General features: G+C 42.4%; 1 protein-coding gene across 2 annotated transcripts in view; it reads left to right on the top strand.

The window, feature by feature from the left end:
- Positions 1-15,747, top strand: part of LOC105523375 (serotransferrin) — a 32,953-nt gene extending 17,206 nt beyond the window's left edge. For both annotated transcript variants that reach the window (XM_011958201.1, XM_011958202.1), the window contains 8 exons: positions 1,160-1,257; positions 1,861-1,883; positions 3,242-3,394; positions 4,987-5,122; positions 7,460-7,524; positions 12,358-12,542; positions 14,002-14,191; positions 15,537-15,747. In XM_011958201.1, coding sequence (XP_011813591.1) covers positions 1,160-1,257; positions 1,861-1,883; positions 3,242-3,394; positions 4,987-5,122; positions 7,460-7,524; positions 12,358-12,542; positions 14,002-14,191; positions 15,537-15,571 — 885 coding nt within the window. In that variant the 3' untranslated portion in view covers positions 15,572-15,747. The remainder of the gene's footprint in view (positions 1-1,159; positions 1,258-1,860; positions 1,884-3,241; positions 3,395-4,986; positions 5,123-7,459; positions 7,525-12,357; positions 12,543-14,001; positions 14,192-15,536) is intronic.
- The last annotated feature ends 480 nt before the right edge of the window (positions 15,748-16,227 follow it).

Genomic DNA, 16,227 nt, shown 5'->3' with positions numbered 1-16,227 from the left:
CTTTTCCCTCCTACAACTACCTTTACCACCTGTGACTGTATTGTCAGTATAAGGAGTTTTCTGAATCATATTGAGGAAGCAGATTTCTAAAACCTCAAGTTTCTAAACATGACCTATATGTTCGGTTTATGACTTTTTAAAGTTTGGATGTGTAGAGGGAGATATTGAAAGTATATAAAGTGGCCATTGGGGGGTGCTTTTTAACTTACAGTATTAAAAAAATGCAAGGCTGTTGATGTGAAATTACATACATTACAAATGCTTATGAATCAAATCATTATTGAAGATAATATTTGCTGATGTGTAATAATTATCTTGCATAAATTGAGAGAAATAAATATAGCCAACTTATGTTTTAAAGAAAAAAAAGATGATATTTTAAAGTTGATATCTGTTCCATAGTATGGATGTGCTTCCATTTATTTAGCTATTCTCTGTCATTGAGGACTTAGTTTAATTTTTTTTTTTTTTGCTATTATAAATCACACCTGTTATTTTTGCCCACTTACACATTTTGTCTAAATAGTTGCCCACCAGTCTGATTGTTCTTTTATGGTTTATTACTAGAAAGTATATTGCCAGGTCAAAGGAAAATCTTACAAACCTTATTGCATCTAAGCATCTCTGAAATTTGGGACTTATTATATTACAGCTGAGATTTAGATCATTTGAAAATATTTGACTCATTCATTAAACACGTTGTATGCACCAAACACGGAAATAGCACTCAGCCAAGGAGGCTTACATTAGAGGCTAGAGCCCCCTTCAGAAGGTGCTGTGTGCCACAGCCACAGCCACGAGTCCCTGACTCCACTCATCCATCTGCACATGAGAATTCTTGGTGTCAGAAATGTGTTGTAGGAGTGTCTCTGGGACAGTGTGTCCTATGAGAGGGCAAGAAGACTGAATGTGGGTCTTTGCTCTTGAACTAGGCACCTGGAGTTGATGATCAGTTCATGATGGTTGGGTGAAAAATGAGAGTACATTTGTTTTTCTCTGCTGAGTGTGCCTGGTTGATCCTTTGGGGATTCAGTATCAGCACCTGCTGTCTCCCTGGCACTCATGTGCTGGTAAGACTGCTTCAAGGAAACAGCTGGAAAGGTGGGTGGCACAGGAAACAGCCTCTTTTCATCTGCTGTGATTTGCTGTGTCTTTGCAGAATGGAGAAGCTGATGCTATGAGCTTGGATGGAGGGTTTGTCTACATAGCAGGCATGTGTGGTCTGGTGCCTGTCTTGGCAGAAAACTACAACAGTAAGTGATGGGGGGGAGCACCTCTCTGTGTTTTCTTCCCTCTGGGCCATGGAGAGAGGAGATGGAAAAATCACAGCCTGATTCATACCACAGCTGCCACAAAGCTTTTCCTCTCTGAGCATCTCCTACTTTGCAAGCTCTGGGCTCCTTCATCTCAAATCCCCACAGTTATCTTGAAGGCTGGGAGTTATAGTACATTCCAGAAAGGGGAAATGAAAGTTCTGCACTGGGAAGTCCTCACTAAAGACGACCCCATTGCAAAGGACAGCTGGGATTTCTGGCAGTCTTCCAGGTTCCAAAACTCACACTTCTCTCAATGCCCAGTTGCTAGGATCTAAATATAGTTGGCCAGCACTCCTCTGTGGGCTCAATGCAGACAGAGCAGGAAACTTGACATTCACAGTTTGTGGATAAATTCCAGAGGCCAGGAGGTGAAAGGGACTTGCATGAGCCAGAGAGTCTAGACTTGTTGGGAATTGGTAACATACATAGTTTTCTCTGACTTTCTTTATTCTTAGCTGTAGTATAAAAAAAGGCATGGTTTCCCAATCTATACATAAGGGTTTAACGCCTTCTTCATTTTCTTTTCTCCAGCACCTGGCTCTAGTTGTGAGAATACAGCAGAGGAAGGTGAGTTGGAATTGATAACCTCTGGAGTTAAAATATAAATTCCCATTGTTTTGGGGAATTGGCTAGATTTAAAATTCAAGTATATAAGGCACTGTAAGAGACCAATTTTTACAATGTGAGCAAATCATGGAAGGACAGTTATTGATAATGATGATTATCCCTTTACATTTGCCATGGCTTGCACATGGGATTTTTTGTTTAATGTTATAAGGTAGGTTTTGGCATCGTCTAAGGATACACAAGTGGACCCTAAGCTCAGGGAGTTTACAGACAGATCATCTAGGATTATATATCTAGGAAGGGAAATCCAGGTCTTTCCCACTGATCCTCAACTTACATGATATGAGGCCTGCACATTTTCAGATAAGAGTGAGCACCAACTAAGGAACTTTGCTTATTTGTTCCTTGTAGGGCTCAGTAGAGAGCTTCACACAGTCAGATATCAAGGAACATAAAATTATCTGACCTTCCAGCCAGGGCTGGGTCCAGGAACCCAGGCAAACCTGGCTGTCACCCAGGGCTCTGGCTAAGGGTACATATGAAGAAACAGAGCAGGAGCAAGTCAGGAAGTCTTACACCAAGGCGAGCACTGCCGCTCTATGCTCAGGCCCCTACAGGTCACATTCCAGACAGCCATTACTGTACAAGTCTGTCCTTGCCACTTCCACTCATTACAACCTCCCAGCCTCTCCCCATCACTTGGGGAGCTAAGCCCTTCAGCAGATATAGAAAAAGCCATTCTTATCCTATGGATAAATAAAGATTCTGTTTTGTAATCTGAATTAATTAAATTGGCAAACCGAAATCGTAGGTTAATATTCTATTTCCCATTTTAAGGACCAGTATATATTTGCTGCCGAAAATGGCAGCTGACTTGATACTGACATTTTCCATTTTGCATATTTATTTTGGTATAAAACTATATTCTTATCAGAAAATGTTTGGCCCAATTTTTCTCTTTTGCTTATTGATCTTTTACTACTATATCTCAACATACGTTAATTTATGAAAGTTTGTGGTTACATTAGCTGTTTCAGTATCCATTCCTCTGAGAGGACACATTGGAGGGTGAATTGCTGGTTTACAACTTCAGTGACTTTATGCATTTAGGGAAGGGTTAAACACCCAGCCATTGCTCTGATGATGATGTTTTCACAATATTTTGTCTTTAAAGTTCAAATTAATCTCCTCCTGATGAAGTTCCTGGTACTTCCCCTCAGTCAGTTACCAGGAAGATCCTCTCAAGACGCAGTGACTGATTAAGGATATCTTTGCTTCCCTAGAGAAATTGATTGGAAGCAGACACTCTGGAAGCCCCAGAGATGTTAATACATCCTTTTCTGGTGTCTTTCTTGCAGGGTATTTTGCTGTAGCAGTGGTGAAATCATCTTCTGACGTCACCTGGGACAATCTGAAAGGCAAAAAGTCCTGCCATACAGCAGTTGGCAGAACCGCTGGCTGGAACATCCCCATGGGCCTGCTCTACAGTAAGATCAACCATTGCAGATTTGGTGAGTGAATACTGGGAAGAAGGGCTGCTGAGGGCTGTGCCAGAAAGCAGGGTCCTGCCTTAGGGAAGAGGAGTGTGGCATAAGATGCTGTGGGCTCTGGTTCTAGAGTAGAATTTAGTCAAAGAACAGTAGAATTTGCTGTCCTCAAGGACATAGCAACAAGGGCTGGGAGGGCTGGAAGTGGGTTGCTGAGTTGGGACGGTTCATTTCAGTTGCACATAATGGCATGAGTAAATATACATTTACCTCCCATGGGAAAGACCAGACGTGAGCAGTGCATGGCTGGTATGGTCATGAGAAACCCAGGCTCCTTCATACTTTCTGCTCCTCCATTCTGAGCATGAGACTTCCATTTTCAAGGTCACCTCATGGTTGCCATCACATCCATGATCCAAGTAGCCCCAATCACCAAGGGGTTACAGCAAATGGAAGTTTATACCACCTTTTTAAAGGAGCTCTCTAGGAAGTCTAACCAGTTATTTCAGCAAACTTCTCATTGCCCAGAACTTAGGTACATGACCATACCTAGCTGCAAAAAAGAAATGTAATCTTTCATTTGGGAATGTCCCTACCCCAGATAAAACCAGATTTTTGTTACAAAGTACAAGGAGAAACAGATATTGGGTAGACAGGTAGCAATTCTTGCCACAAGGTTTTGTAGGGTGTGAGAGTGTGGGTGATCCTGGGTCTCTTGATGGTGTTGGCAATCTCACCAAGTCCCTGCCCAGCTCCTAGAACACTTCTAAGCAGTAGAAATCACCTTATTTTCTATGTCCTCTGAATATCACCAAGTATGAGCTTACTTCTACCCCGCTTAAACTTTTAAGTGTAAGTTCTCCCACAGACAGATGTTTTCCAGTGGTTCTGACTTATATTAGCTTCCTAAGTACTTTGTCCCTGCCACCTCCAAATTTGGGCAACTCTTTGAAAAAACAAAGGCCTCTAAATCGGTTATTAACCCAGAAAACCCCGTGGGTTCAGGGAAATGGTGATGAGAGTATGTCTCTGTACCAGGGTGCTTTGCGACACCACTTAGACATGAAGCACAGCGCAGCCAGGGTGACATTCAGAAAACTCAGGATCCCCACTGACAAAGGCACTACCTCTGCTCTCCTGAACCTCCTAGCACTTTTATGGCCACAAGAGAGCAGCTGAGCTGCAACGAAAGTTCCCCATCCCTTTCCTGAGGTTGGAGATGTAGCAAAGGCTCTTCTAATGAATGGCAGGGAATGGGAACATCTGAAAACAGGTGGCACATGCTCAGGAAGCAAGACCTTCCGTCTTCATCCTTTTTCTGTTCCATTTCATGACATTTTTCATTTCTTCTTTCTTTGGCATAGTGATGACATCATTATTGTGCTCAAATAAATCCCCTCTGCCCTAAATTGTAATGGTCATTCACTCCTTTTCCCAATCTCAATAGGTTCCCCTTTAAAGCCTATAGCCTGGCAAGTCCTGGGTTGGTGGTGGCTGGTCACAGAATTAATGAATATGTTCTACTTATTCTGGGCCATGCAGCCCTGTTATGTCTTAGATAAAAGCTGCTTGCATTGACTCAGGAAAAGCTGACTTCCTCTTGTCCTTCTGGGCAGATGAATTTTTCAGTGAAGGTTGTGCCCCTGGGTCTGAGAAAAACTCCAGTCTCTGTAAGCTGTGTATGGGCACAGACCCAAACCTGTGTGAGCCCAACAACAAAGAGGGATACTACGGCTACACAGGGGCTTTCAGGTGAGTCTTTCAACCCTGACACAAACAGAATAATATACAAGCCTTGGCCAGATTTCTTTTAGGAACGAAGGTAAGATTCTTAGGTTCCTATTCCGTTAGTGTTGTATGTATTAAGAGAGTAGATTTCACAACCAGGTGTAGAGCCACATGGGGTGGGGCAGCCAGACTCCCCCAGGATGCTGACATGGCTGTCAAAGACAGCAGAGACTTGTGTTTGGTACAGTTTAGCGGTTTTCAACTGGTAATGATTTGACCCCCAAGGGACATTTGGCAATGTTTGCAGATTTTTTTTTTTTATTGTGACAATGTTGGGGTGGGGGAGGAAGTGCTACTAGCATCTAACACATAGAAGCCGCTAAACATCCAACAATGCACAGGCTAGCACGGTACAACAAAGAATTATCCAGCACCAAGTGTCATTAGTGCCTTGGCAATGATACCCTACTATAGTTGAATAAACAATGAGGAGAGTTTTTCCATGCACCTCTGGATAATCTAGAACAATACTCATCTGGAAATACAGAATAGTACATGATTCCTAAATTTCTAACTACAGTTGTACTTTATGGAGTGCCTATCATTCATTTTCATAGAGACACCTGTGTACCTTGCTATTTTTTTTTCTTTTTTTTTTTTTTGGAGACAGGTTCTCTCTCTGCTGCCCAGGCTGGAGTGTAGTAGCACACTCATGGTTCACTGCAGCCTCAACCTGCTGAGCTCAAGCGATCCTCCCACCTCAGTCTCCCTAGTAGCTGGGATTACAGGCATGCACCACCACACCCAGCTAATTTTTGTATTTTTTTGTAGAGACAGGGTTTTGCCATGTTGCCTAGGCTGGTCTTAAACTCATGAGCTCGAGCAATCCTCCTGTATTGGCCTCCCAAAGTGCTGGCACTCACAGGCATGGGCCACGTCTGGCCGTACCTTATTACTTTCTAACTACCCATTCTGCTTTAGGCCTTCTGTTATCTGGTGGTTCATGAATCCACAAACTGCACAATGATGGTGGTATTATAACTGAGCTTCCCAGTAGTGATGTAAAAAACAAAGGTCATTCCTATTTTCCAGTTAGAGCCACTTTGTAAGTTACATTAAGTACAATTCACATTCCCCAAGTTTCTAATTTCACAAAGTAGAGCGTGTTGTTTTCACAAAGATTGAAGAGTTTGGGGGACTTATAATAGAGTTCCCCTTTGCATTTTTATACCTTGTCTTTTTCTGGTGGTAACATATGTTTGAGAATTATAGGTCATGAGAAAGGCTCAAATAACATGTATGTATAAACATGCTTAAAATAAATGCCTATAAAGGCTTCTTTTTCTAAACATGTCTTATAAAACTTAGCTATGAAGTAAAACATACCAGACTGATAAAAAGACTCCAAACTCCATAGAAAATAAAATTAAATCAATATGTGGCACAATAGGTACCCTGTCTTCTCAGCTAGCTACCCCCAAAACTCTTGAACCGATGCAGGAAGAAGCAGGTTCTTTTCCTTAAAGCAAGGGGATTAAAGTATATGGAGAGCAGGGTTGGGTCCATTGTCCAAAGGTCCAACCCACCTGGCTCATCGAGGAGGGCCTTGTGTAGACTTTGAAGTACACACTAGTTCATCATCTGTGTGGTATGCCTTTTCAAAGGACTGGAAGACAGTCAAAATTAAAATTAGAACCCTACTAACCAGAGTTTATTTTGTTATTATTTCTTTTCTGAAACTTCCTGGGGATTTGTAGCTCAGAGCTGTGTTAACAGCCCCCAATACCACACCAAGGGATATGTGGTCTGGGAGTTAGTAGAGTCAGGTGCCTTTATGCCAGGTTTTGCCATATTCTCTGCATCTTTCAAAAACAAAAACAAAAAAACCCCACAACATAGCAAATGCTCCATAAATGTTAAAATTCTTTTTCAAAGGAATGAAGGACAGCACAAATTGCAATTTGTGATGGAGTTTCAGTCTCTCACAAATGTTGCCTAGACATTTGCCTTGTACAAGAACCTGAAGGAACTGAGTTTTTCATTCATATGCTGGGGGAGGCATCACCTCACTGAAAATCAATTCCCTACTATCCTTGCTGATGTCAGGGAAATGATGTCATCTCTCAGAGAAACTGTACAAAAAATTAAGATTTAGTATGTGGAACTGAGATTGTATAAGTACAATCAATTCAAAGTGTTTTGTTTTTGTTCTCTTTATTCCTTACATTACTTACTGTTAGAATGGAAGTTATAATTGCTGTTTTCAGATGGCTGTCCTGAATCTATAAGGTAGCCCCTTGAATGACAGATAAGTTACTCTGACCGCCTCCTTTTTCTCTCCCACTCTCTGAACCTCTGCAGGTGTCTGGTTGAGAAGGGAGATGTGGCCTTTGTGAAACATCAGACTGTCGAACAGAACACTGAGGGTACGTGCACCTGCTCCTCTGTCTCCCTGGATCACTAGATCCTAGTCATTGGTATTCACTTGTATTCAGGGGTGCCTTTGTGGAAGTATTATGTACACTGCCAGACTTCAAAGCTCTGATTCTCAATCTGTCTGCTTGGTGATTCTCATCTGTCTGCATCTTCACCTGGGTGCACAGAATGATCAGGATCATGGGGCCCCCAATGTCCCTAAATCCTCCCCAACACTCACTCCCACAGCTGCAAGCCTTGTGCTCCTTTCCGCTAAATACTTCAGTGCCCATTTCCTAAGAATAAGACAATCTCTTGCATACCCACAGTATGTTTACCAAGATCAGGATATTTTACATTATGTGGATATAATACTCGTCACATCTACAGTCCACATTTGAATGTTGTCAGTTATCCCAGTAATGCCTTTTATAGCTATTTTCTGTATTTCTGGGTTGTGTCCATTGAGAAGGCCTAGAGGCAATGGCACACCAGCAGGAGTAAGCATCAAGATACTGGCTTGTAAGTACGCTTCTTTGCTAAAAGGAACCAGAACTCCTTGGAAAAATAGCTGACCTCAGGGCTGGGGCAGGAAAAATACATGCTGAGCCTAGAACAACACACTGAAGTGCTCAAACAGTGATGGGACACTCAAAGCATACAAGAGTCAATTGGCAGGATCTCCTGTTGCTAAGTCCGAGAATTTTGAGCATTAAAATAAATAATGATAGCAGTAAGGGATAATATCTCATTGAAAGAAATAAGAATGCATGAGGCAATACTGATTAAACAAATGAAGAAGGGAAAACTACTGAATGTGGAAGGAATGACAGAGTTAGAAAACTATCACTTGGCAATCAATATATTGATAACTGATTCAAGCAGGAATCATTAATGGGTGTTAGCATGTGGGTGAAAGTTGGACAGGCATGACATTAAAAACAAACAAAAAAACAAAGCAAAACAAACATTGGCCAGAATAAGCGCTCCACACCTGACCCCTCAGTATCACTAAGTGCTAGCAGAGCCCACTGGAATTCAGGTTGTGAATACTTCCCTGCCTTCTTTCATGTTCATTCCCCCAACTCCTCACCTTTCCTGGGCAACTCATTCAGAATGAACCAGCTTGGCACCAGTCCCTCCAGGAAACCTTCCCAGGTAGCATACCCCATCCTATAAGAAGGCACCTCTGTTCATGTTGCCATTACTTTTTTTTTTTTTTTTTTTTTTTTTTTTTTTGAGATGGAGTCTCGCTCTGTCGCCTGGGCTGGAGTGCAGTGGCCGGATCTCAGCTCACTGCAAACTCCGCCTCCCGGGTTTACGCCATTCTCCTGCCTCAGCCTCCCGAGTAGCTGGGACTACAGGCGCCCGCCACCTCGCCCGGCTAGTTTTTTGTATTTTTCAGTAGAGACGGGGTTTCACCGTGTTAGCCAGGATGGTCTCGATCTCCTGACCTCGTGATCCGCCCGTCTCGGCCTCCCAAAGTGCTGGGATTACAGGCTTGAGCCACTGCGCCTGGCCTCATGTTGCCATTATTATTGAATTCACCACACTCTGCAATACACTTTGGCTACAGAAACTCTTTGAGCTCTTTTTCTTCCTTTTATATTCCCAGCATCTAGTGTAGCACATAGTATACAGTAGTTGCTAAGAATTTGTTTGAAGAAATATTGGGTTGACTATTTCCTTTCTTCCCTCGTATTGTTGCTTTTTCCTTTAAGGGAGTGTTACCCTAAGCTTGGCTCTTTGCCACCCTTGATTTCTTTTGGTACACTTCTGAGTACAGCTCCCTTCTCTAAGCTTTGACTCTCTACTCTTTGCAATGACTCAAACATTCTTACCTCCTGAATAGAATTAAGATAGGAGGCCTGACCTCCAATCTCAATTCCATTCCAGTCTATTTCCTAAGGTGTCACTTTTATGTAGAGAGTACATTGGCATTGTAATTGTACTTTTTTACGCATGTATATGGATGTCCTCATATATTGTAGTTGTATATCTACAATTCATATACAACTCAACTGTCCTCATCTTTCTGTCAACGTTTCCTCTTCTTCTCCCAGCCTCTATCCCTATAGAGAATCCTGCTATACTCCCTGCCCATCAGGCCTAGATTAAGTCTGTCAGTCAATATCTTATTTCTTCAAAGTGTGTCTTTTTTAAACTAAATTTTATTGTGTGCATTTAAGGTAGACAACATGATTTTTAAGAGTCAAAGTAATTTTGATGTATTGTAAGTTTGGGAACTACTGGTCTAATACCCCTGATTTAATATCACATTCCTGATAAATATTAGTAAATATAGGTCACATCATGTCTGATTCATCATACTTATATTTTGCACCTCTCACCTTCTTCTGTTATTAATTTATTGCTTTTTCAACCGATATTTTAGATTGAGGGTACATATGCAGGTTTGTTACATGGTGTACTGCATGATGCTGAGGTTTGCGGTATGACTGAACCTGTCACCCAGGTAGTGAGCATAGCACCCAATAGGTAGTTTTTCAACTCTTGCCCCCTCTCTCCCTCCTCCAAAGTCTGTCTTAAGTGCTATGGTATATACAAGAAGGAAGACACAAAAACACATGGGCTTTTTTTTTTTTTTGATGGAGTGTCACTTTGTCACCAGGCTGGAGTACAGTGGTGCAACCTCAGCTCACTGCAACCTCCACCTCCCAGATTCATGTGATTCTCCTGCCTCAACCTCCCAAGTAGCTGGGACTACAGGCATGCACCACCACGACCAGCTAATTTTTGTACTTTTAGTAGAGACGGGGTTTCACCATGTTGGCCGGGATGGTCTCAATCTCTTCACCTCATGATCCGCCCTCCTCGGCCTCTCAAAGTGGTGGGATTACAGGCGTGAGCCACTGCGCCCAGCCCACACGGGCTCTTTTATCTCAATTTGGGTGTGTGTGTGTGTGTGTGTGTGTGTGTGTGCATATTATAGGTGCGTGTAGGAAAAAGAATGTTAGAAATGTACCAATTTTGAAGGCGTAGACTATGAAATTACAAATCCTTCAAAATTTCTTCCCAATACTTACGTGGCATTTTTACAAATTTCCATCAATAAACGTGTGTTATTTTTATGGAAAAAGCACGTGTTTAACATGCCCTTCTAGATGCCCTCCTAACCAGATTGAATCACCTCCCATCTGATTTTTCTTAATTTTCTATCTTCAGGTTCTGGCTCATTCATTAACATCAATTTCCATTCATAAGTCTTCACAAACCCACTTTTCCTTTTGCCTGAGTGCCTCACATACCCTACTGCCTGAGATGGTTCCAGAGGCAGATCTCCTGTCTCCGTTAGAAACACCAGGCACACACCTGCCCCCAGTCTAGCCTACACTCTCCTTTCCTCCCACAGAGAGGCATTCCTTTCTCCTCCTCTCATCCACACACGCTATAAAAGACAACTGCAATCTTGCCTCCTCCAGCCAGCTTCTTAATTCATTTGTTCTCAAAGCCCTGGTTTGAGCTCACACAGCATCTAGAGTGTTTCACAAAATATAAAATATTATTATCACTGCCCTGAATTTTTGGTTTTGGTATGTGTGTTATTTTCCCCTCCAAAAAGATTGTGCCTTGGAGAGGGCTGAGAACATACTATCATAGATAAATAAAATAACATAAAATAAAATAAAAATGCATATACCCTTTGAACTAACTATTCCACTTCTATGTAAGCACAATTATATGCCAGTAACACTCATTTGAACACTACTGTAGTGGCAAAAAATTGTAAACATCTCAAATGCCTCTTAAAAGAGGAATGGTTTAAAGATACTATTATAGCCACACTATGAAATATAATATAGTAGTTAAGAAGAATGAGCTTGATTTCTATGTACTGACAAGAAGAATCTATAAGGTATGTAAACAGTTGAAAAAAAGCTACAGAGTTTTACATTTGTCAAGATCTAACACTAAACAAAATTAGAAATATGTGACATCCATATACACATGTAAAACAATACATATAATGAGTTGTGGATGGAAACTCACAAATGTGATATTAAGGACTAGCACTATAAAACTGAGTGAGACTTGGAGAGTATAGGAAAGGAGACTTTTAGTTAATATAGAGTGATATTCAAAAATTTATGAGTGTGATCTCATGTATTAGTTATTCGGTTAAAGAAAGAAAATTAAATGAAAAATTCACTTTTAAAAAGGTTGCAATCCTGAATTACGGGAGAGAAATAAAAATCAGCAAAACATATTTGCAAAGTGCCTCAGGAGGAAGGAGCTGAAATCCTAAGAATGGGTGAGATTTTTTTTCAGAGACAACACAGTAAAGAAGAGGCAAAGGGGCCAAGATGGGATACAGACCTGTATCACACAGGCGTGTGCACATTCTCATTTAGAACTAGAACAAGGGAGTCAGATTTAAAATTCTGGTGCAGATTCCAAAGGTGTCCTCTGAGGAAAAGTTCTTTTGTTTGGAGATGCCATGTGTTACAGCACATAAATTGATCAACCTGGCTTAGGGCGTCACATTCTTCCTCTGCTGGAGCAAGAGGTACAGATGGAATTAGAATTTAGTGGAACTGAAGATCTTTTTGAACAGCATCTGCAGAATGTAGTTCATTCCCACCTGGTTGGGTAGGGAAGGTTGGAAGGGGATGGTCAATAATCATTCCTGGTCACTGTGAGTCTGGTATCCCTTTGTAGACCACTTGGGTGTCTCTTCCTGTCCACATAACTGTAACCCCAGTGTGGGCACTTCTGCTGGCCAGAAGGCCCAGGTTCTCTACACACCACTGAGTCAGTCCCATCTCCCCAGTGGGGCACCTTGACCAAAGCCGTCAGCTGAACCATCTTCTTTCTCTCCCTAGGAAAAAACCCTGATGCATGGGCTAAGAATCTGAACAAAAAAGACTACGAGTTGCTGTGCCTTGATGGTTCCAGGAAATCTGTGCTGCAGTATGCAAACTGCCACCTGGCCAGAGCCCCGAATCATGCTGTGGTTGCACGGAAAGATAAGGCAGATTGTGTCCACAAGCTGTTACTTGACCAGCAGGTATGGACCAGCCAGGGCCTCCCACCTTTTCTTCCTAGATGGCTATAGGCTATTTGAGGGGAGTTTACAACAAAGTGCAGCCATGACTCCAGCACTTTCTTTTTGAAAACTAGAATTTCATGCATTGTGCATTTCATGCCATGCATTGTGGTCAAGAGTATCAGGGTTCAAATCTCAGCTCCATAGCTTTCTAGCTGTGCCATCTTAGGTATATTACATAACCTCTCTATGCCTCGGCTTCTTCATATATAAAATTGTAATAATAATACTTTTACCTACTTCTTAGTTAACAGGAGTATTAAGTGAAGACATGCACTCAAACGGCATAGGAAAATGCCATTTCCTATAGGACGTGCTCAAAACATGTTACCTGTGTAATTATGGAACTAGACCTCTCAGGCCCAGCTCTGCTTCTAGCTCCTGGTCACTGGTGATTAGTCCCTATCTGATCCATGTGCCCTTGGGACCAGGAATGTGCCTTTCTGCTCCCCCAACCTTGTTCAGCGGTACTCTCATTTCCCTACTCCCGTCCTCCCCGAAAACTAAGAAGACAGCTCCTATTTCCCAGCGCTTTTTGATACAAGTCATGAAGAGTAGATTTCTGTTCCTCTTGCCTAGGCAGACTGAGCACTGTTCTCAACAGTCTGAAAAACACAGGACCCCTGTCCTCAGAGAGCCTGTCCTCTGGGGGAACAACCACTCAGGGCCAGCCTTGTTGAAGAGAGGGGCTGCCTGAGTATTCTAATCCTAAAGGCCCCTCCACACACACACACATCACCTTCCTTTTGGGCATAGCTGCCTGCTGTTGATTCACCATTACGTTTTTTTTTGTTTTTTGTTTTTTGTTTTTAAATAAGATAGTGTATATTTAGAAGTCCTTTTAAGGTACATGACAATAATGAGCATTTAACATACATTTCCTAGATGCTATATGGAAGGTTAAACATTTTGCAGTCATCATTTCACTTACAACCTTTGGAGATCTGGAGAAGTTGAGTGGCTTGCCCAAGAAAGGATTCAAAATGCAGTCAAACATGAACTTTTAACAACTACCTCTGCCAGTCCTCTGGGAGGGTTCACATTTAACATCTTCTTTGACAATAACGTCTGAAGGGACATGTTATTGTCCTCTCATTTCCTACAAGCAGCCCCCAATGCAGGGCAATGAAGTGGGGAAGAGAGGTCAGATTAGGCAAGCATGGGTGGTGGGTGGAAGGGACTTCTCAGAGGAAGGTGGGACCAGGGACCCTATAGATGATTTTGGGGGCATCATGAAAGCATGGAGCAGGGGTCCCTAAGTGCATAAATGGCAGATAAGGGAGGTGGAAAATTCCCAAGGCATACTCTGTAGCTTCCGTTTTTCCCCAGGGCTGGTTCAGAGCTTTCAGACTCTTCTTATCCATGTGTTCCCAGCTGCTAAAGACCACAGGTCCTCACGGACTTTCTGTTCACTTGACAGCGCATGTTTGGAAGTGGTGTAACTGACTGCTCAAGCAACTTTTGTTTGTTCCGGTCCAAAACCAAGGACCTTCTGTTCAGAGATGACACAGTATGTTTGGCCAAAGTTAACGACAGAAATACATATGAAAAATACTTAGGAGAAGAATATGTCAAGGCTGTCACTAACCTGAGAAAATGCTCCACCTCACGTAAGTAGGAGGAACAGCATGGGGAAGTGGCAACCAAACATGGTGGTGAGTGCTGGGGTGGTGGGTACAGGAGGGGCAGACTGTGGCCCTTGGGATAGGACAACATGGACAAAATGAAATGGTGAGTGAACAATCTAAGCCCGGCATGTATGACAGGCTAGGCTGTATGGGCAGATAGTAAGGGGACACAGGCTCAGAGCTGTAAGGTAGTGAACTTATTGGGCATAGAGAATTCCATCTTATTTCTATGAAAAGGACCAGGTTTATGTGTACATGTCATTGCTCTGCAGTAAACTTTTGATTAGAGTTGCCTTGTCCAGTATGGTAGCCACCAGCAAGATATGACTATTTAAATTTAAGTTAATTAAAATTAAACTAAATAAAAGATGTATTTCTTCAATCCCACCCAGCCACATTTCAAGTGCTCAACAGCCACATGTGGCTCCATATTGGTCAGCAAAGAGAATGTTTGCATCATCACAGAAAGCTCTTTCAGACAGTGCTGCTCTAGAGAGCTTCAACAATGATAGGTTCTGGTAACCATAAAGTTACCATGCATACTACTCACTTGGAACACCAGTTTCTGAGAACTGAAATAGAATAAAACACACCTTTGCAGTATAACTATGTTGGGTGTAACTGAGTCACCTGAAAGAGTTTGGAAGTTGGGAAATAACACATGGTGGTATAGGGCAGTTAGTCTTTCCACAGGAGTATGCAGATAAGGGAGTCTTGATTCTTATTAAAATGCTGATTCTCAGAGCCTTGAGATACTGATTTAGAAAGTCTGTGCTAGGTCAGGCATCCACATTTTAAAAGTTACCCCCATGTAATTCTGATGGAAGCAGCAATGTGTTTGTCTACGTTTGCTATTGTGAGAATCAAGTTGATATTTACCTAACCTATATCCTCTACAAAAGGAGACAGTCTGACTCTGCTGTTCTTTCCTCCATCCTTAGCCCACAGCACAGAAACTGGCACATTGCAGGTGCTTTTTGCTATGTCAGTTCCTCACCTGCTTAAAGAGGTCAGGGAGGACAGTCTTCTTGGGCGACTCCCGGCCTCACGAACTCAGATGTGTGAGCCTCACCCATAAGAAGCAAGGTGGGGAACCCTGTAGGGCAGGAAAATTGTGTTACAGCTTTGGCGTGGGGCACTCCCCAGGATAGGCACAGGAGCTGTGCAGGCAAGTAGAAAAGAGCACTGGGAGAACGGCCCAATTCACAGAAGAGGAGGCAGCAAGTCTGCACCCTTTGTACTATGCTGAAATTTTTCCTTCACTCGACAGTTAAGAAATAAATATAGGAAGATTTTGAAAATCCTACCTCTCTGCTCTGCTCCACAGCACTCCTGGAAGCCTGCACTTTCCACAGAGCTTAAAATCTGAGCGGTGGGGCTGCCACCAACGTGGAGATGGGAACGCAGATGATCCATGAGTTTGCCCTGGTTTCAGTGGCCCGAGTGGTTTGTGCTAACCACGTCTGTCTTCACAGCTCTGTGTTGCCATGTGTGCTGAACAAAAAATAAAAATTATTATTGATTTTATGTTTCAAAAACTCCATTCTTTCCTAAATATTTTCAACAGAAGGATTTCTTTATGCGTTCTGCCTAAATATCTATGCAACTGAGCCCTTCCTTTGCAGCTCAAGATTCGTCTAGTCTTTCCCTATGGCTTTGTGTGTGCCATGGCCACACCTCCTGGGTACAGTTCAAGGGGAAATCTTTTCTAATAGGGTCTGCGTGATCATTAAAATATAATCAAATGTATATTGGTGTGTGTGTGCATGCACGCGTGCATATGCGTGTGTGTCTTGCCAGGGAAGGGGCAGGAAGGAGGATGCAGAGTGAGTTACAGAGATCAAGTGCTCAAGTGAGTACAGAAAGACTACAGAAGACTTACCTTTATTTTGGTATTTTAAATGAATTCCATCAGGCATAGCAGAGGTCCTGATTCTAACTAGTTGAAAAAAGTGAAACACTGACACCTTTTTTGCTGAAAAGCATTCCCTGAGCCTGATGCCACAGCAGCTACTGCC

This window comes from Colobus angolensis, unplaced genomic scaffold (genome assembly GCF_000951035.1).
Source record: "Colobus angolensis palliatus isolate OR3802 unplaced genomic scaffold, Cang.pa_1.0 Scaffold46, whole genome shotgun sequence".
In the NCBI taxonomy this organism is placed as follows: domain Eukaryota; kingdom Metazoa; phylum Chordata; class Mammalia; order Primates; family Cercopithecidae; genus Colobus; species Colobus angolensis.
The sequence above is the reverse complement of the archived record's forward strand: the minus strand, read 5'-3'. Positions and strand labels throughout refer to the sequence as shown.